Source organism: Stigmatopora nigra, chromosome 2, assembly GCF_051989575.1.
Source record: "Stigmatopora nigra isolate UIUO_SnigA chromosome 2, RoL_Snig_1.1, whole genome shotgun sequence".
NCBI lineage: Eukaryota > Metazoa > Chordata > Actinopteri > Syngnathiformes > Syngnathidae > Stigmatopora > Stigmatopora nigra.
Window position 1 is genome coordinate 5,694,482 of NC_135509.1, and position 21,051 is coordinate 5,715,532.

At 37.7% G+C, this 21,051-nt stretch overlaps 2 protein-coding genes and 1 long non-coding RNA gene across 3 annotated transcripts; 2 read left to right on the forward strand and 1 right to left on the reverse strand.

Annotated features, from left to right (window-relative positions):
• Positions 1-64: 64 nt before the first annotated feature.
• On the reverse strand, positions 65-6,266 carry clu (clusterin). Its single transcript, XM_077740812.1, has 10 exons — positions 6,103-6,266; positions 3,758-3,912; positions 3,547-3,695; positions 2,948-3,118; positions 2,184-2,354; positions 1,844-2,051; positions 1,525-1,665; positions 976-1,202; positions 605-792; positions 65-528 (listed from the first exon to the last, which is right to left on the reverse strand). Exons 2-10 carry the CDS (start codon positions 3,870-3,872, stop codon positions 516-518), a joined length of 1,383 nt encoding a protein of 460 aa, XP_077596938.1. The 5' UTR covers positions 3,873-3,912; positions 6,103-6,266; the 3' UTR covers positions 65-515.
• Positions 1,550-10,330, forward strand: LOC144212721 (uncharacterized). Its single transcript, XR_013329808.1, has 3 exons — positions 1,550-1,687; positions 7,870-8,100; positions 9,890-10,330. It is a non-coding gene; the product is annotated as an uncharacterized LOC144212721 (long non-coding RNA).
• Positions 10,331-10,996: 666 nt separating this feature from the next.
• On the forward strand, positions 10,997-20,196 carry scara3 (scavenger receptor class A, member 3). Its single transcript, XM_077734532.1, has 16 exons — positions 10,997-11,024; positions 12,319-12,470; positions 13,558-13,641; positions 14,014-14,085; positions 14,865-14,998; positions 15,277-15,350; positions 15,469-15,513; positions 15,610-15,729; positions 16,948-17,028; positions 17,109-17,218; positions 17,306-17,550; positions 17,801-18,020; positions 18,134-18,222; positions 18,416-18,608; positions 18,698-18,875; positions 18,946-20,196. The coding sequence occupies exons 1-16, from the start codon at positions 10,997-10,999 to the stop codon at positions 19,431-19,433; spliced, it is 2,313 nt and encodes a 770-aa protein (XP_077590658.1). The 3' UTR covers positions 19,434-20,196.
• Positions 20,197-21,051: the final 855 nt, after the last annotated feature.

Genomic DNA, 21,051 nt, shown 5'->3' on the forward strand with positions numbered 1-21,051 from the left:
GACATCAGTACACATTAAGAAAACACTTACATTTTCATACCTAAAATTTCAATAGGCTGCACAATAGCTTTGAGAAGGCTTTATTTTTCTCTATATTGCTTTGTCTTTCCTAAGAATTGACTAAAAATGTATCCAAGTGATCCACAATAAGTCAAGCAATCAGAGGGCCAAGACTATATAAGAGAATAATACAAACAGCAGTAAGCACTTTAATTTTAATTCTTTGATATTTTTCTTGTACTCTCCTGAGTTGTGGTAAACTAGTTCAATCTGCAGGTGTTAAAAGAGATTACAATAAACAGTTGGATGAATTCTTAAAAGCCAGGCAGGAGTATTTGTGGTAAAGCCCCAAACTTTAAACACACGGGGCCATTCTAGAGACTAATCATGTACTAAATATGTTCTCTTCCAGCAGGACGAAGAAGTCTAAATACACTTAACAAGCGTAATATAGTTGTTTTGCAGAAGACTTGTTGGTAATCATTGCAGGTTTTGTTTGGATTAGCAAATATCCACTATTTGGCAATGCTGAAAATGAACAGAAGAAAATTGTAATTACAGAAGTACACTTAAGTACTACACTTAAGTACTATTAGGTACTCACACTGTGATATCCTTGTAGCGGTCCAAAGCCTCCTGAGCTACCACCTCAGGGAACTTTGGGTCATTCCAGGGGATGTCACCTGGTACATTTAACTTCATAGGTGGGGATTCGAAAAGCTTGACGGACACCTTGGTGTCTGGCTGCTTGGCATCCTCTCCAGGCTTTGCCATTGGTTCCTTTGTGACCACCTATAATAAAAAAAAAAAATCTAAATTGGGACAAGCTGGATTTTTACAAGCATTCCAGTTATCTAAAATCTTATATAATCTGCTAACCTGCATGTATAACCTGATTAGGGGGAAAAATTATTGGATAATAACCTCTGACCTTGCAGGGTAGTAATTGGAAATAGAGTGATGCTGTACTGGTACCGTTTCTATTTTGAAGAACTCATCCTTGGTGTTGGTGTTGTTTGCCAGAGATGATACCCATCCAAACTGCCTGTTAAACAGATCCATGACAGAGGATGTGTTGAACATTTGCTCCTCGAAACGCTTTAGAAGAGCGTTGTAGTGCTGTGTGAAACGTTCAGCTATGGCCAGAGCTCTTTCCAGTTCTTCTTTCAGGGGGCCTTCCAGTGGCTTCTTTCCAGAACAATCTAAGAAAAAGACTAACTCTGATCAATATGGTAATGTATCTGTTAATTATCAGTTAAAGAGGTGTTTTGAATTAATGCTATGTCTTCTTTTTACCCTGTATGTATGCAATGGTTTATTTGCTTTTGCTTGAACCTGCTCATGCAAGAATTAGTCTTTTTTTGAATAATTATATGCTTTTTTTCTTAGTTTGGCCTTTTATGTTGTCTTTCACCTAGGACAGCATTGCAAACAAGAAAATGTTCTCAATACCACTAAGTGGATGAATAAAGGTTGAATAGATGTATTTTTAAACTCATTTGCCTTTTACTTACCAATACTTACCAATATGTTCAATTTCTTTGCATTTTTGACACTCATCACGGAATTTGAGGCAGCCAGCTGAATTACGGCGAATCTCCCTGCAGGTCATGCTGCCATCTCCAAAAGGTTTGGTGACGACCACGTCCTCATTGATGCTGCCGTCTATGGAGACACGCAATATACGGTAAGACTGTTCTTAATTTTAAGATAATAAGGCATAACATTGACAAAAGATACATATAACTGTAGTACACATGCATTTCCCCACTAATCTTCCAAATTTGAGAGTTTCCATGTACATAATCCTTTCCAACCATGGCATCATTGTTCAAACACGTACCCTCATTAGTGGGGGCCTCTGTGTCAAGGTCCATCATGGAACCAAAAGAGCCGAAAGGGTTCCTGTGCATGTTCATCATGTTGGAGAACAAACCCTGGAAGCTGGGGAAAGGGTCATTGAAGAGTGAGTGGATGCTTCTTCTCCAGCGAGAGGGGAAAAAATTGGGAAGACCAAATATAGGTGGGTTGTAGTGGACATGGTCAGCCACCTAAAAATCATTCCCAAAAGCAAAATACTAGGAATTAATATCCACATAAAGTATTTTTTTCCTCCAACACATTTTTAAACTAAGCTTAACATAACACCAAGTGAAACACTTTGGGCCAAAACTACACTTTACCTTCATACTATCTGAAAATATGCCATCTACTCCGTCAGCCATCACCGAGTATTTGTCTTCCAAGTCTGTGAACTCTTTGTTTTGACGCTGTCCTTCCTGCTCCAGGGTGTCAATCCTCTCTCCATTGATCCAAAGGGAGAAAGGGGATGTGCGGTTCAGCAGGCCCTCTAACTATAGTAAAAAAAAAGAGACTGTTTGTTATGGTAGAGTGAAATTACATTCAGTACCTTGCACTGGCAGTTCAAGTTTAATGAACAACTTCAATCAGTCCATTCCTACGCTTCTTATCTTGGGAAAATTTGGGGAGTTGAGTTTATTCTAGCTGGCAAAGGATGAAGTAGACTCTGTACTATTTGTTGGTGCATCACGGGGTAAATACCGAGAAGGAGACATTCAGATTTACAAATGCTGTGAGCAAACTACTACACTGTTAGTGAATTACTCTTGACAAACCTATTATTACTACTACTACTACTACTACTACAGCTCCATCTATTGGATCTACAACAAAACTCCTACTATTACAACTACTACTACTACTACAGACAGGTTCATCCAGTGGATGTTTAACACACCCCCTACTATTAGTACTACAACAACTATAGTTCCATATAGTGGATGTAAAACACACGCTCCTACTACTACCACCACCACCACCACAACTGCGTTTAATATGAAACTTTTTTTAAGATAGGCTATTCATTGAATGTACACCTTATAATGTGGAAAATAGGGTAACCCCATGAGGACACTAATAGTTTTACCTGGCGGCCAACCATCCCAGATCCACTGCTACAAGTGCGGGAGTAGTACTTGACGCAGGTTTTCTTCAAACATGGTTTACATTCCTCCCACAGGGTCTTCATAGTCTCGTTACAGACCTCCTCTTGCTCCTCCAGCTTGGCCTCCATTTCTTGAGCAGCCAGCATGGCCTCCTGAAAAAAAGCACAATGACATGCAAAATAGCTATTATGCCAACTTTCGCAGTTCCTTTTTGGGAAGCAACCCTGTTTTTACTGTGGGAAAACTTTATTATGTGTTTGTTTGGAAATGCCAAAATTGTCAAACAGTATTGCCATCTTGTTGCACAATAATTGGGAGGGGAGAAGGTTCTAATGACCTGGCCATATGCCTGTGCTGGTATATTAGTGGTGCTTTTGCATACTTGTGGCATCTTGATATAATTACTGTATTAACATTTCTGATGGGAGTGTCATTTACCCGCATAGTTTTGTGATCGTGGGTGGATTACTGTACCACTAAATGAAGTAACAGTCTCACTTTTTTCCCATAATAATAATTCTGAGTGATTATCCTCTAAGTATGAGTCATTTTGTCAAAAATGTGGCAAACTCTAGTGTACCTCTTTCTTCTGTTTGGTTTTCTCCAATTCATCCAAAACCTTTTTGTGGTCTTCTGAAGATTTCTCCATCATATTCTTCATCTCTTTGACTCCATTGATGGCATTCTCAATCTGTACATTTAGATACTTCTCTCCCTCAAGTGAGATCTCTGCGGAAAACACATATAATTATGGTTTCCCACAATTATTACATGCGATCGAAGTATCTTACGCTTAAGATTTTCATTGGTGGGAGGAAGAATGCAATTAACTGAGGCCAAAAAAAGTCCCACTACAGCCAGCTGCTTGGACACCTTCTTCATCTTCATCATCATCATTATTAACATCCTTTCTGACTCTGGGCCAGCAGGTGTTGATGAGAAAAGCCTGTGTAAGAAAACATTGAATTAATATAACAACCAAAGAAAACCTTTTACACACATAAATACTTCACCCAAAATATAAATTACAACATTTTACACTTTCTCATTCATACATTTTCTAAACTCTATGTTGCAGTGCTGACGACACATCCCAGCTGACTTGCACAATCATCAGTGTGTGTGTGTGTGGTGTGAATGAATGTGACCAGACCACCAGGACATCTGATGAGCACACTGACCTTAGATCAGTGTTTTGTGTGACTTTCACCAAGTGTGACTTTCTGCTTGATGTTAGTAACAACAACTGCAGGCCCCTTCTCTGTTTACCCATTTTTGCTGACGTCCCATTGGTCTGCTCTGCTGACCCTTTATTTCCCTTCTTCAAACTCAGTTGACCTTTTACTAAAGGGGCACCCTGAAGTGGACACAGTTTCTATCTTCCTGTCTATGCTCTGACTGACTAACCAAATGGACGAATAATGTGACTAGAAGAGGATGAGAGGAGGATGGAAAATTGATGCCCTAATGTATACAAACTCCTATATTTGGAAGAAGAACACTTTGGAGGAATAGTGGGAAATAAACATATTGTGATGTTTTGTCCCTCGAATATCATGGATAATTAGACCGGATAATTAGACCGGATAATTAGACCGGATAATTAGATCGGATAATGAGACTGGATAAGTCCGCGACAATTGAAAAAGCGCAAATTATTATTAATACCATCCTACATGTACTGTACTTTTTCTTCACTTAAACAGGGATTTTTAACAACAAACATGTCATTTTCATGTTTTATGTTCATCTGTTAGCAGTGACATGATTGAGTTTAAGTTAGAGTTTGATTTATTTAATAAATGCTATGTTGGCATTAAGCATGTGTCAGTATTTGAGCATGGTAGAATATTTGTGCCCCCTTTGTATCTGTTGTGAAAGAATATATTTCTGTCTTCATGATTACGCACAGAATAGAGAATGAATTCAGTTGTCCCAATTTAGTCCGACACTTCATTACTGGATGTCTGTTGGTTAGTTTACACTTCGTAAACATGGAAGGACTGCTTCCCGTTAGGCTCTTTTAATGAGGTAAAATCATCCAGGCCGGGTGAGCTTACGGGTAAAGGGGGAGTAGGGGGGTGAGTAATGCTAACAAAAGAGCCAAAGTGTGGGAGAGTTAAACAGAGTTGCTTGACAAAGAGAAAAAGGGAATGATTCACAATTGCAAGGCAGAGCCACAGGATATAAAATAAAGGATGCGTTCAGGAACAGTGGTTACACAATTTACGGACTGCAAACACACTAATGTAGGAAAAGGACAGCTTTGTAAAGTGACCCAAAATTGGGAGCAAACTGATATAAATACCTCTCTATCTGCGTGATATATAATTTGAAGATCTTATACAAATATGTGCTCATAAACATCTCTATGTGGAATTTTGTGGTGTGTGGAAAATGTTCACTGTGTTTTTTTTTGCTTTTCTCCCGGTTCACAAAGCATATTTTGTCAGGAATCAAAATTAATGTTCATCTGCAGAAGGGTTTTATGAGATACAATACACTAATTGCATTAAAAATAGCAGAGGTAAACTTTGATTTATACTTTGGGGGAGATATTGTTTCAAAACTATCCTGATTTTTGTATTTTTTAGTGCTTTGAAAATTAACCCTCTCCTCTTTTTTGATTCAGCTCACAAATTTAATGCAGGTGCCCTCCTTTTCCCATCCCCATGGGTTTTTGCATCAAAAATGACTCACTTAACATGACACCAAAAGTCTTGCCATCCACTAGCACAATCACCTATAATATAATATTACTAAAGGTACATAAGAAATATAATGAAATGGTGTATTAGTATATTTCATCTACTTTAATCCACTTCTTATCTGAAGATGGAGGTCACACCCATGAGTAAGCAAAACAAACGGGTCTATTCAACCATCAGCCTCAGAATTCTGCATCATTCAATAATCATGTATTTTTTAATACTAGCTCTACCCTCATTTAAAAAACACACACACACGCAAAATCATAATAGTCTTAACAAAATGCAGCTTTAAGAAACACTACAGATGATTGTGCTTAATTCTATAATTATAATGATGGAGAATAATTGTAAAAATGTTCAAACACAACTAGTGTTTACCCTCCAAGATGGGTTTTTTACTCAAATGAAAATGTTCTGTGACTCACCTTGAAGTGCGTCCTTGGGGTTCAGGATGCCTGAACTGTTTTGCATCACCCTGCACTCTTATTTATACAGCATCAGATATCTGGGACAAGTTGACACGTGACTTGCCTGACCGGCCTTTTTTTTTTGCAGTGCCCTTTGCAAGAAGGATTTTCCGGCCATACCTTCAAAATAAAGCGTGGTTAAAGTACCTCACATTATTAATATAAGAAGTTAAGTTAAAAAAAATGAAATCTTGATAAGGGGCACAGGTACCATAATTAAAAGTTAACAATTAAATATAATATTGGATCTTTATCATTTATATGTAAATGATCATATCATTGCGGCCTGGCGGATTGAGTGGTTGGCACATCGGCTTCACAGCTCTGGGGTCATGGGTTCAAATCCAGGTTGGTCCACTGGTGTGGTTCTCTCCACGCATGAGCTTTGTGGGTTTTCTCCTAGCATTCCGGTTTCCTCCCACATTCCAAAGACTTGCTTGGTAGGCTTATTAGACACTCTAAATTGCTCCTAGGTATCAGTGGGAGTGTGCAGATGGTTATCCGTCTCCATGGTGTCCCCCGCCTCCGACCTGGAATTAGATAGGATAGGCTCCAGCACCCCCCATGACCCTAATGAGGATAAAGCAGTTCAGAAAATGAGATAACTTGAGATACTGTATGACCTTTTAGTGAAGAAATCAAGAAATAGAGACATTTTAATAGACACAATTGCAGTTGTATCAGTGAAACTATGTAACTAAGTAAATTTCACCTACAAACCAACTTTTTAAGCCTGTTTTTGGCATTTTCAGAACTTCCCCCTAAATAAAACTTAGTAGGGGTGTTATTCGCAAAAGAAACAGTAGATGGAAGCATATTCCTGTTCTTACAGCTGAAGGCCCGATTGGCAATGCATAGGCCTGAACATTCATAATCACAATTAAATCCATACATTCAGTTTAAAGATCAGAAAAGAAAAGTGGTGACGTTTATGGTTCTAATATCAGTTCAGCCCTCCTGTGGAGTGGTCTTGTTATGTCCTCATATTTTACAGTGGCATGCAAAGGTCATTAAAAAACAACTTTCCTCCTTATTACTCTGTATTTTACTGCATTTATGTAATCTTTGGTACATTTCAGACTACATTTTCCATAATGTGAATTTAAGATTTGCCTCATTATATAGTACAAAATGCATAATGCATGATGAACAATGTTCACAACTTTTGCAGCAGTAAAAGTACAAAATGGATGAATATACTTTAAGTAAGTATTTTTCTTGAATACTTAAGATCTTAATTTCTGAAGTAGGACAAAAGGCAACTTCAATACATGCCTGCAGTCTTTTACAATGACATACATGTGTGCCTTTAATGGCTCGAGTTTGAAGTACCATAGAAGCTTAAACACATCTGGAGTTTGCATTTGTTGGTGTCAATGGCTTACTAGCCATAGATCCAGTGTGACTAAATTGAAAATCTGTTGCATGACCCACTGCGAAATAATGGTTTGCTCCATTTTTGTGTGTCTGTTTATGCATATGAAAGAGTCCAGATGGTTGACACAGGCTGTGTATTTTTTACCGTCAGAAACTTCAAGCTATTTACTCAGCTTTTAGGGTTAAGGCACACAATTAGATAATCACTAAGTCAATGGGCAGTTGGATAAATTACATTTTATGCACATTTAACTCAACACATTTCACCATAAACAATGAAAAGTACAAAAAACATTTTATTTGTTTTGCACAAATATGTTCCTAAAATATTTCATGCATTCATATCAGGCCTCTGACCAGACAGGTGCCTGGGTGTACCTGTCAACTAATCACAGGCCCAGCCTCTAACGGGCGGAGTAACGCCAGGTGGAAGCCATCAGCATTTAAGCAGTATATAAGGCCACCAGGAACCTGTCACTGACCATTACAGAAAGGACAATGGACCAAGATCACAGAACCAAGACTAACCCGACCCGGAACCCGCCAGTGCTTGCCGGCCACGTGACTAGCCAAATAAAGGTTATTGGAAAAGTACTATGTTCATCCCTCGCCTGCTTTGGGGTCTGCACCCAGATCGTAACAATTCATGTCTTCTTTAGAAAAAAAAAAATCCTAAAACAATAACAATACTGGCCCTTGTTTTGGAATTTTTGGACTATTTCGATTCCAATGTGCTTAATTAATACATTGTTTCAAATTGAGTAAATGTTGTGGCCCCATTCACCATATTGCCTGTCCAATCTGTTTTTTGAGAATGACTGCCAAAAGGTTGAAAATACTGTGTACAAGTTTATCCATTTGGCCGACCATTGAACTGAAACAGTCAACATGGTTGTTGATGAGCATCGGTAAAAGGCTGACTTAACTGATGGTATGAATTTCAACAAAAATGCAAAAAGAACTTCCTAATGAGTCACCTCTTTGGAACACGGTGCAATTATTGGCAGGCTTAATAGGCCCCATGGGTGATATTGACTGGGCTGCAGCTGATCGGCTCCAGATGGACTTCAAAAACAGATTCTGGTATCAGTTGAGCTGCAGCTTTGTGCCCGGTGACATGCGTGAGCATGTTTTCTTTGGAATGTGTACTGATTTAGAAATGGGACATGATATTTCTTGGTGATCAAAAGACAGCTGAGAGATGTTTGTCTTTGAATACATTTGTACTTTGCGTATATAAGGAAGCAGACATCACCCATAAAGGATGTAATAGTGAAACACTATTGGCTATAATAACTGCAAAGAATGTACGCCAGTGTTTTGGGAATAGATTTCTATGGTTAAGGGATTTTGTGTTTTTTTAATACATTGACAAAAAAGGTCAGTGGGAATAATGTGGTATAATAAAGTGAAAAAACACTTTATTGTTCTGATATATAATAGCAGGAAAATACTTGTAAAAGGATTTGAGTAATCTTGGTACTACTTTAGCCAATCAAATGTGAGTATCCTAAATGACCCTTTATGTCATTAACAGCACAACTTAACATACTTGTAAAACACAAATATGCTGATGTATAAATAGAATCTAGTATAGTGTATTTATAAAATTTACTTACATTAACCATCATTGCCTTCAAATAGTTATAGTTTTGAAAATTTAGACTTAAAATAACTGACTTATAAAAGCGTGAATAGTGTTGCTGTATCCTTGGGAAACATGTTTTTCCAACATCAATAACAAAATGAATTATGGTGTTATAACAAAAACAAAAACAAAGGTATAACTCTGAATGTTAAACTATCAGGCCTGACAAAAAGAAAGCCAACATTCCATTATTGTTACCATTATTCTTTGTAACTTGACATTGTAATGGCACCTGCCCTCCGTTTTGCAACTGCAAATTGAGAATAGAACCAGGTTGGATTTATGGTTTTGGTATAGGCAGGTGTTCCCCTAAAAAGCTATTTTCTAGTGTTATTTTCCAAGGCCACATGTACTCAAGGTGCTCATTCTTGTCATGTCCAAACATTTGTTAGTCATTAACTCAGCCACAAAACACACGGACCCTGCTTTCATTTTTCCCTTTTTTCTTCTTTTTTTTTACCCCTTGGTTTCAGGCCCTCCCTCATTTTTCCAGTTGCTTTGTTTCTCTCTCTTGCTCTCTCGTTTTTTCTCTCCCTCCCCCTGACAGTGGAACATGGATTCATTCTGCAGAGATTTTAGTCTCCTAATGCTTTGAAAGGGAGAGGGATAAAAGCACAGAATTTCAAGTTGCAGCACTTTTGGCACTTGAAACACTATAATTGTGGCTGGACTAATAATCAGACCTCTATTAAATTACCTCTTTTTTCTTTCTGATTTAAGATGCAAATGGATTAGCTGGATTTACAGCCTCTTGTAAACAGTGGAAGAACATTGAGGAACTTTTGGACTTTCTCCATATTTTGGGGGGCACCTGGAAAATGAAAGTCAATGCCTCAACCTGCATCCCACTTTAACTTCAACCCAAGCAGTTTTGGCGGCTCCATCACCACCACCAAAACCACAAAAGTCAATCTGAACATCAACAAGATTAAGTGGAGAATCATGAAAGGTAAAGTGTTTTTCTGACATAAAACAATAGGTTTGTGCATACATAAATGGAATATGTTTTAACCTGATGTCAGTATATTTTGTAGTGAATGGGGTAAATGTGGTTGGCACAATTTTAAGTTTCTCCATTGGAATTCTAGCACCTCTGTTTCGAATTAGCATGTTTTGAGCACTTTAGATGGAATTTTCTTTCCAGATGTACTTCACCTTTATGTGAGCACACAAAAGCCACATAAAATGATGGAGAGCCTTGATTTGAACTCTGAAACATGAAACAGTGAGGCAGACTTCCCTCCAATTTTACTTTGGTCCAATTGTGAAAATAACTATTACATTAATTCAGAGCCGAGTTAAACTAAAAGTTCAATTAATTAATGGCTATTTAACAGAGCACAGCTCCAAAGGTGACAATGAAATAAATGATATTATATGGCAGCATAAGATGGTAGTGCACCTGCATCTGCTACACATAAGCTTCACATCTCCAGTTTTGAGAAAGAACAGCTTTGTTGATATTGGATTGGAAACTACAATCTGTCAGCTTTTTAGATCTCCCATACTTTGACAAAAAATATTCTGTGCCAGAACCAAATTTCCCACAAATTCAACTTTCTGGACTTGTCTTCAAGGGAAAAGGAGAACATAAGGTTTGAAGCAACATGGTATGAAGGCAAAGCTTGCCAGGGGGCTTAGAAAAGGGCAGCCACATTACATGTTTCCCACACCAGCTTTGTGCTGAGCCACTGAGGTTTGACTGAAAGCCCAATAGAAACTAAAAAGTCGGGGTGAGGAAGTTGTAGAAGATACCACAAGCGGCCCAACAGCGTGAAATGATGTAAGCCCATGGCACCGTTTAAAGAAATAACAATATAAGGAGCAATGGGGGCATTTCCCATCAACTACAGTAGTAAACATTAACATTTCCTAATGAATTCTTTGAATATTAGATCAATTATATAAAGTATTTGACTCAAACACACCAGCAAGACACTGATAAAACTAAGGAAAGGCAAAATAAATGTAAGCACTTAAAAAGCTTTGCGATTGGCTGGCATTCAATTCTGCAGGTCCCCTGTCTACTGCCTATAGTTAGCTAGGGTAGGCTCCAGCACCCTCATAAACTTTGTGAGAATTGGCAGAAGATGAATGGAGAAACTAAAGAAAATGCATATGATGCCAAATTGGACCGTAAAGAAAGAGTAAAGATTTAAACAGGTTGGAAAGACAGTGTGTGCAGCAGGTTAGGGTAATTAGGTAGAGATGGAAATGTGTGTACCAGTGCCAGTAAGGGACTGGCTCAATGGATGGAATATTTTGAGGAGGTGATGAATAAGGAAAATTAAAGAGAAGGGAGACTAGAAGATGCAATTGTGGTAGACCGGAAAGTAAAAAAAATGACAAGTTACAAAAGGCACTGAAGAGAATGGACAAAAGGAAAGAAAAAAAAGCAGATGGTTTGTTTAAAACATCTGTGGAGCTTTGGACCACTGAGTTAAATAGAATTCTTAAGGATGAGATATTGTCTTAGGAATGGAGGATATGTGTACTGGAACCTTTTTTGCTTTTAAATACCTGCTTGACACAACAAATGTTTATGAACAGATGATCAGTCAAATGTTTTCAAAACTATTTCATATCATAAGATAATTGGAATTTCTACTGGTAAAGTTTTCTCTTTACTTTTGGAATGTAGCATGATATAAATTGTATTTCCATCCATATAGATGGATTATATCACATAGTTAATGTATCTTTAAATAAATCCCTACCATCTTTTCGACATCCTGTATCCTGTGAAGTAGGACACCTGTGTATGTTTTCCAGTTCCTGTTATAATTATAACCATGGCAACCTAACCACCAATGTTTCTCCAATCCCAAACTGAATGTTTCATCTGTGCTTTAGCAGTATAAACACAGGCAGGAGTATAATATACTATGTGAATACCTGAGCATAATTGGCCTATTCTGCAATCTAAATGTTGCTATTTCAGTGCTTCCAATCCAGTTCTTCCTAACAAACTGATTATACCTTGTTTCACATGAAGTGATATTGTGTTTGGATTCGATTTTACTGATGACTAGCAATCAAAGCCATCTCGTTCATTTGGCGTTGGGCATTCTGGGAGGTGGTCAAGTAGTCCGAAGTCACATGGCTGGACAGACTATGAAATCTAAGAACATATACAGTATTTTCCTCAGCCAAAGAGAACAGCAGCTCTGTTAACGTGGTTTTTTCCAAAGTCTTAAGAGTGAGTCCAGCCCAGTTTAACCAGAGCAAAAATATGCTGCCTCATACATTCCTCAAAGGGACAGAGGGGGCTCGTTTGGGAGGGGGTCTGGATGATGGACAGGTGTGCAGTCATTGTGAGGCATTGAGAAAGAGTAGGGAAAGAAGATGTGTATTGGACAAGATTTATGACCTCACATTGGCAAGGTCCTTAAATAATATTCTCCAGTTTGGAAAATATCAATAAAATGCCCCAAAATTATGTTGCTATGTCTTATTCTGACAAAAAATGACATTAAAGTAGATATATATAAATAAATGACACACTGTGTTGCATACAAACATGCATTTATAGTTACATTAGGTGGTAAAAAACGGTTTTAACCTCCTGAGAGGGCAAGCTGGAAGTCACAAAAAAACTTCTCTCGTAAAATCCTGTCTTGTTTAACAGAGCAACAAATTCCAAACATTTGTCCTTGTTTTTCAGAGACACATTCCAGTCAAAGGGTTCTAAATCATGTCAAGTCAAGCCAAATAAATTTAAACTCGGAAACGAAGAATAATCATTAAAGTGCAGGAGTTACTTAACTCTAATTGACTTGAGATTGCATATAAAAAGTACATAAAGTGTCATTAGTTTATTTTGACATTGTATCATCTGTTGTGGTTTACACAGTTTCATGGAGTTTGCCTGCTTTCACGTTCTTCCAACCATGATATTTTCATAGGTGTGTTTCACAGCCACAGAACACCATCTGGACCAGATACTCACTTGCAATAACAGTAGAAACTGAATTTGTTCTAAACGTTTCAAGGGAAGTTTTAGCAACTGTGGAGAAGACAGTTGTGTAATCTGTTACCTCTTTATAATATATATATTTTTTAATTACAATGTAGCATCAAAACTTTCGATACATGCAAAAGGCTTGTCACATGACTGCTATAATGTTTTTGGGGTTTAGTAGTCTTGTCCAGAGCACTGATGAGAACTAATTGTGCTTTCATATGGCTTTTTCTCTTACCCTCTTGTTCTCTCATTGGGTTTATCTGGCCCCTGTCACATCCGGCATCTGTACAGATTTGAATAAAGAAATGACTCAATTTATGAGATTTTGGAACGGACATTTTTCAGGTTTGGTGTTAAAACTTTAACTAGGACAATATGTCATTTTAAGGCTAAATTGTGCACTTGTTTTTTGCTTGCTATCCAGTTTTCCATCCATGCTCTGGACACAACGTCAGGGCTTGGTCTGCTCTGCATAACGGCGGGTTTATTACATAATGTTATGTGTCAAGTATAAAAAAGTGTAAAAAAAAACTAGACATGGTTTTTATGAGGCCAGTTGAAATCCAGTTAAGTACAATTTGGGTGGAAATGCACAATTTTTGCAAAAACGCAATCATTTTTTACCATTTCATCCTTAAATAGGTCAAAACCATCTACATAGCAAATAAATGAAAAAGCGCTACATCATCACATTCTATTCAATCTTCATAAGGAGTAATATAATAGTTCCAACAAGGTAGGAGTCTCATATTTAAGGGGCTTATGCCATACATACATTTCAATTACAGGCAAATGTTCTCTTATTCAAAAAGGGCTGAGTATATTTTAGTGGTTACACGTGGTTTGGCTGTGACTTAACTGTTTAGGTGTAACTTTGCAGTGCAGTGTTGTTGTGCCGCTGTCAGCTCAGCACAGCCCTGTGTTTGTTGGACCTGTCTGCTTCCTCACTAAAGTGAGACGGACGGCAGAACCCTTTTTTTTCCCGTAGGGAGCAATGAAAACATTAGCAAAAGAGAAAAAGCTGGTTTAGTGGACGTTGGGAAGGCAGAGCAGGCAAATATCTGAGGGTGGATGCTTTTTTTTAGGTTATAAACAATGTGCTGATACTTTCAATTTTTGTGGAAAGTCCAAATAACTCTAATAGTTAAGTGCTTAGGTTAAGGAGTAGCTCGAACGACTACCAGAACCAAAAAGAAAATTCTGGCGTTTGCATTTGCGAGGCACTTTAAGAGCTACCTGATCTAAAGTAGCAGTTCGGTTGACTTTAAATCAACAACTTGACTGATTGCAGTAGTGTGCCCGGGTGAGTTGAGTCAGTTGTTTATAATACTGGAGCACCAGCCAGAACACCACTTAGACTGTCATCTCCATATTCATTATATAATTACTCCTAAAATTTAACATTAATCTTAATTCACGACTTTGTTTTTTTGCTGGCAACATTCTACATTGTAAGGCTGTATTCAAATATGTATGTTATAATTTGAGTTTATTCCTCTATACTTTGACAGTGTCACTTATTATGTATAACCATTGTGGTCAATGCCAAGCAAATGAGACGCCATAGACCACATCAAAGGGGTTCTGAGCTGGTTCACTAATATATAGACCACCAAAGTAGAGGGGGGGGGGGGGGGGGGTTCTGGGAGAAATACTTACACACTATAACATAAAATGTTTCCTTTGGAGGTCAGTATCCCTTTTAACTTTTTAGTGTACCCTTTTGAGTAGAGCTACCTACCCCCTTCTCCTTATTCCATAATGTCTGGTTTACCCACATTTAAAGTGACTAAGGATTGCATTGGGGACAACAGTTTTGTCAAAACCATGTCGTCAACATCATGGCAAATACTTTGTAACTCATAGTAAGTCATAGATTGTAAAGAAGAAGCTGTAGCAACTGTAAAATCATCCATTGTGTCTGCCTGCTCATATTAGAAACTCACATACTCCTCTTTGGCCTTCACAAAGCACATATTGTGAGTATTTAGGCGGCATACATTCTCTATATGAATTGATTGGCAGGAACACCTATTCCTATCAATAATAGTATATTTTTTTTCTTCTATTTTGACCCTCAATGTGACTATAACCATTTTTAACATGCAAAATTTGGCAACTTCTTTTTGATATATGGCAATAGTAGTCTTACCTCCTTCATCTTTCTCTCCTTGGCAGACAGTTACGGAGGAGGATATGAGAACCAGCTTTTTAAAGGTAATAATCTTAAAATTGCCTTTTTTTGTTCTGTTGCATCATTGAAAAGGAGGAAGTCAACCCTTATTTTGTGCGGATGTGTTTAATAAACATGACACACTGTTTTTGATTTCTACAGAGGAGGATTTCAATGGAGAAGAGGAGGAAATTCATCAGTTCAGAGGTGATGGTTACATGCACAATTTTTATAAAATATTCTGAGCAATGCATCACTAATCTGAAACATAAATACTAATGATCCATATGATGATTTGTCCAGGTCGCACAAGAGGAGGTTGTGTAAGATGCCAACAAGGCCATTCACTGCAACTGGCTGTCAAAGTCCTTTATGCATTCGTAGCATTCCTCATCATCACTGTCGTAGTTCTGGCCTCACTTGGTAAGTTAAGATGGATTGTTTAATTAGAAACAATTATACAAGATCTATGATGTAGTCACAGAGCACAGATTAAAGCTTTCACTTGAAGAATTAATAATGATTGATTTTTATCGCACCCTGTAAGACAAATGGGCAACATGTTTTTACCTGACAGCTGCAGAAGGCCAACAGATGTTTTGCAAATCGGCGCTACTTTTTATTGGCTCAAAAAGCAGTAAATCAGAATAATTTACCATGAGTCGGATTTCACAGGAGAGACCGAATCTCGGTGCTGATGTGAAATCTAAGAACTTGCTTCTGCGTGAGGCTTGGTTCAAGTAAAGTATAAATGAGATAAACAGTAATATAAGGAGCATGTGCATAAGTGATTTTCACTTTGAAGTGGCTCAATATGAAAAATACTAAAATAACTACTTTTGTATACTATCACCACCTTGTCTTTCTTTTGGAAAAGTGTTTTAACAGAAGCTACAACAAAGCCAAAGGAAAATGAACACAAATACATTATTGAGATTTATATATCTGTTATTTTTAGTCCATATAAAGCTGTCATTTCAGAATTATATGACTGCAGTTTATCCATAAGATATTCATTTGTACAGTTACGAGATCGAGGGTTCGATACCAGATAAAAAACCTACCCGTGTAGAGTTTGCGTGGGTTTTTTCTGGGTACTACTAGATCATAGAGCGAATGTTTAAAACATTTGCTGATTCATTAATTTAAAGCATGTTTCATAGGAGCCATACAATTGTTGAACAAACAGGTGGTGCATACAACACGTGGATACGTTTATCCGGGCTGGTGGAGTTGCATCACTCCCTTGAGTCAGCAGTTATGATGCGGAAAATATTTAACAATACTCACTGTTCATTTGTACAAACTGTAGCACTCTTTTGGGATATTCATGGGGGAGTTTTGCAACTGAGCAGCTGCATAAACCTCAACATTTTGCTACATTTATTGAATAATGTAAAAAGAAAACAGAATTTGGTCTGAAATCACAGTTGTTACTCATTTTTAATACTAGTATGGATTTTAAATCTTGGTTAGCCTCACTTTTATTGTTATTATTGCACATCTCTCCAAAAAAAACAATTGGTGAAAATTACAATCCCAATTTGAGTATTAACTAAAACCAGAAGTCATCCAGTGTAGTTTGTTATTGTTTACAACTAGAAAATGTCTTGATGAATGTTTCCCAATCTCCTTTTTTAGTGTTTAGAAAGGTTGACAATCTTTCTGAAGAAGAGTCAGTCTATGATAAGAAGATTACAAGGGCTCAAAAAGTCATGAATGGTAATACTTCTCCATTATCAATTTTCCTCACTTGTTATTCATGCAGATTTGCATCATAACTACAAAACTTGATGTTTCAGAAATCAGTAACTGCTCCGGCTGTCTGGATGTTAACGTCTACAGTGACGAGATAAGACGGCTTAAGCAGGAGTTTGAAGACGTCCAAAAAATGTTACTGGGCCAAGAGCAGGTACAATAGACCAGAGTGATATTAAAATCCAAATGTAGAATAAACCATAATTTCATGCTGGCTATTTATTTGGTGCTTCCCACTTAGGTTCTGGACCAAGCCACTCAAACCCAAACCAAGTTAACAGCCACTAGCAATCAGCTTAGCACAGATATGCAAAGCCATGTTATGTCTATTAAATTTCTAAACCAGTTGCTGGTGGGATACCAAGACCAGGTGGATGGCTGGAAAGATGTGCTGCAGGAAACCGAAGGGAGAATGAAAACCCTGACAGAGGATCAGTATGATGTTAAAGCAACTGCACAGCAAATCAACACAACAGTCGCACTGAGGTGAGTTTAAATCTGAAAAAATAGAATAGACTGTGCTTGGTACATCACTAGCAATGTTCTTGACATATTAGTACCTTTTTAAATCCAAAATGGCTCATTTTTAAAAGACCACACGTGGAAATTGTCAGGGCATGCAGCTAAACCCAATAGAGAATAAATATGATTCTAGACTAAAACTAGGATTGCTAGAGTTTTTTTGTTGTGTTTTCAATGTAAGAAACTATTAATTTATCTTTTTCATCTTCTCTAGTACTATGTGGATTGATGCCTTGCAGAGAAAATCAGATGAGGAGACTCTGGTCCTTCAGAAATTGACCAGCGACTGGCAGAACTATAGTCAAGTTTTGGGCATGATTAAATCCAATGCCAGCACCAACACACAAATTTTAAGATCCCTTCAAAACAGCATCATCGCTGACCACCAGAGAATCTCTATTTCATCTGAGATGTACTATGAGCTTAGTCAGCAGGTGAGTGTATTGTATTGCTAGTTGTCCGCATTTATTTGTTAAAAACTTCATTTTAGGATTCATATATTGCATCGTGGTAAGGGAAATGGAATGTTGTTGACTGTCTTTTTCAGGTAATGAATCTCCAGGTTCAACTTGACAACGTTACATCTTTTATGGACGAACATGAGGAGAACATGCATGACCTCCACTACCATTCCAAGTATGTTTGGTATAACAGTATTATCCATACTATTGAGTATTTGCATTCAAAATTGTATTCTACAAAGTGGGATTTACTTTGGATTGTTGTATTCCCAACTCAACATTAAAATATTGAAGCCAAAAACATTGACTTCATCTGAAACAGATTTTACAGCAGTGCAGTTAAAAATTTATTCATTCATTATTTTTAGGTATTACGAAAATCGGACTGGAGAACGCTTTTCTGCATTGGACGGTCGCCTGAACTCCATCGAGATGGAGATAGACACGATATCATCCAGCATCAATGCCACTGTCAGTCACGTCCAGAGTATGTACAAGTACATCAACATTGAGAGCTCTACCTGCCAAAGCCGACTGAGCAGACAACTGGAAGACATGCAGGTTGAGTCTACATAGAAATGACAAAATCTATTCCGGTGGTTTAGACAGATCAAATTTTGATGTGTTTTCTTTATTTCTTTATGTTTCAGTACATCAACAGCAGTGTATTGTTACTTCTTAATTCAGCCGACACACTAAAGCAGCAGAACACTTTGTTAAATGTCCGTTTGGATGTGGATGTCAGAAACTTATCCATGGTGATGGAGGAGATGAAGTTGGTGGATATTCATCATACACAACTAATGAAGAACTTCACTATATTAAGAGGTAGAGTCTGCGTTCCTTGAAAAATACTCTATATCGTACCTCCCTCTCACCTCCATGCATCCATCAACAGGTGCTCCAGGACCCCCAGGACCCAAAGGTAACCGAGGAGAGACTGGGTCAAAAGGACCTGTTGGACTGACGGGGGGTAAAGGGGAACGAGGCCCAATAGGAAGCCGTGGATCGCAAGGTGAAAAAGGCGTTTCTGGGCCCAGAGGTGCAGTTGGTCAAGCTGGCCCTAGTGGTAATAGAGGACCAACAGGAAACACAGGACCTAAAGGAGTCCAGGGTCAACAAGGACCACGCAGTGAGAGGGGCCAGAAAGGTGATGCGGGCCCACTTGGTAGAGCTGGGATCCCAGGATCTAAAGGTCCAGCAGGAATTCAGGGTCAGACAGGACTACCGGGTATAATTGGACCACCGGGGCCAAAAGGAAAACCAGGACCAACTGGGCCCCCTGGACCACCTGGATCCCCTGGACCTCCAGGAGTACAATATTCCCATGATCAGTCCAGCACACAGCAGAGAAACCGGCCTGTTGATGGAGCTAAAAGACAGTAAATGGTTCAATTTGGACAAAGACTCAAGAGAGTGAAATGGAGCATACAGACAATGGGAAAAGTTGCTCCTAAACCAATCTGAAAGACCTGTATAAAACAGGATATTTGAAGAGGATGAAGATTCTCAATAACGGTATGAGAGAACAATTTAAAGATTAAGCGTCAATTGACATATTGCATTTTGTTTCATGCAGGTTTGTCTTTAATTACCATGCAAAGACACATAATAACGGATGTGTTTTTTAAGGATAAAAATACACTACAGTAATGAGCGATGATGAAATGTGCCTGAAATTGAATGTAAAAAGCATTATACCTACATTCAAACATAGTGGGTTTACATTTATGGACAAAAAAAACATCTTTTTATGAGTAATGACACTTTAAGGGCAAAAAAATAGTCATTTTTGGACTTTTCGGAGCAGGAACTCTGAAGAGGAAATTTGTATTTGTTGTGTTAAACAGATGATTGAAGAATTAGTAAAAACAAATGTTCTTTAATTCAACTCTGCTCCATTAGTATTAGAGAGTAGCACAAACCTGTATGTAGAATATTGGGCTCTATCATTGTCACTATGGGCATTTTATCACCATGAACAAGATTTGAAATATTATTTTACATTTGTGTAGTTATAATAGAGCAAAGCCAGAAGCAAATCCTATTACATTTAAAATTACAGTCTGTATTACTGCTGTGAAAATCACTTTTCATCAACATATGGAAACATCTTTTACAGAACAGAAATAAAACTATAAGTACATAATCATACTGTTTTCTTTTTGAATAAAAGTTATTGTTGTCATGATATGCAACTGGCTTGCATTGAACAATAAAAGAATACATTTAAAGGGTGGTCTTGCTTGTATTAGACTTGCAGAACATTGTTATTGTTGCCTTGTCAAGGAAAAGGGAGCAGCTTTAATAATAACACAAAACACATGGCAGGGCCTCATGTCAAGTTTTTGGGCTTTTCTGACAGTGATTTAAGGGGTTTTGTCAAGAATTGCACTCCTCCAATATGACAAAAATGTTAAAAATAAATAATATATTTTAATTATATAATAATACAAAATAAATTGATCAAAATAATTGAATCACAGCCATTTTCTGTTATTTATTTTTCATTATAATCGATACTCCGCCACCCCACTTGCCTTAAACTACTGCATGAATTTTCAAACTGTCATATCACTTAGAGTTATATGTAACAGTTCATATTTCAGGCTGTCAGGCAGCCACAATTTGAGGTTCACTTAAGAAATATGGGAAACTTAGAGGTGGAAACCTCTCGAGTGTTTAGGTTGGCAAGAATCTTCTTATTTTCATTTTCCCTGCACTGTTTTCGTATTGGCAGCTACATTTTTGACATTATCACATTGCAAGAGGTTGAAGTTTAATAATTTTATTCCCTTGAGTCCTATACAATTCTCCCACAGAAACAAGTCTGCCTTGAAGGATGGCAAAATAAATACTATTGTCATTTTCCAGAAATATTCATTCAATGCTTCAAAAATGAAACATTTAGACTCCGATCTCACTCAAATTTTTACGTTTTTTTTGTAGTGCTGTTTTCTGAGGTGGGTACTTTGTCTGCTAAATGAATAAAAATGATGTCACT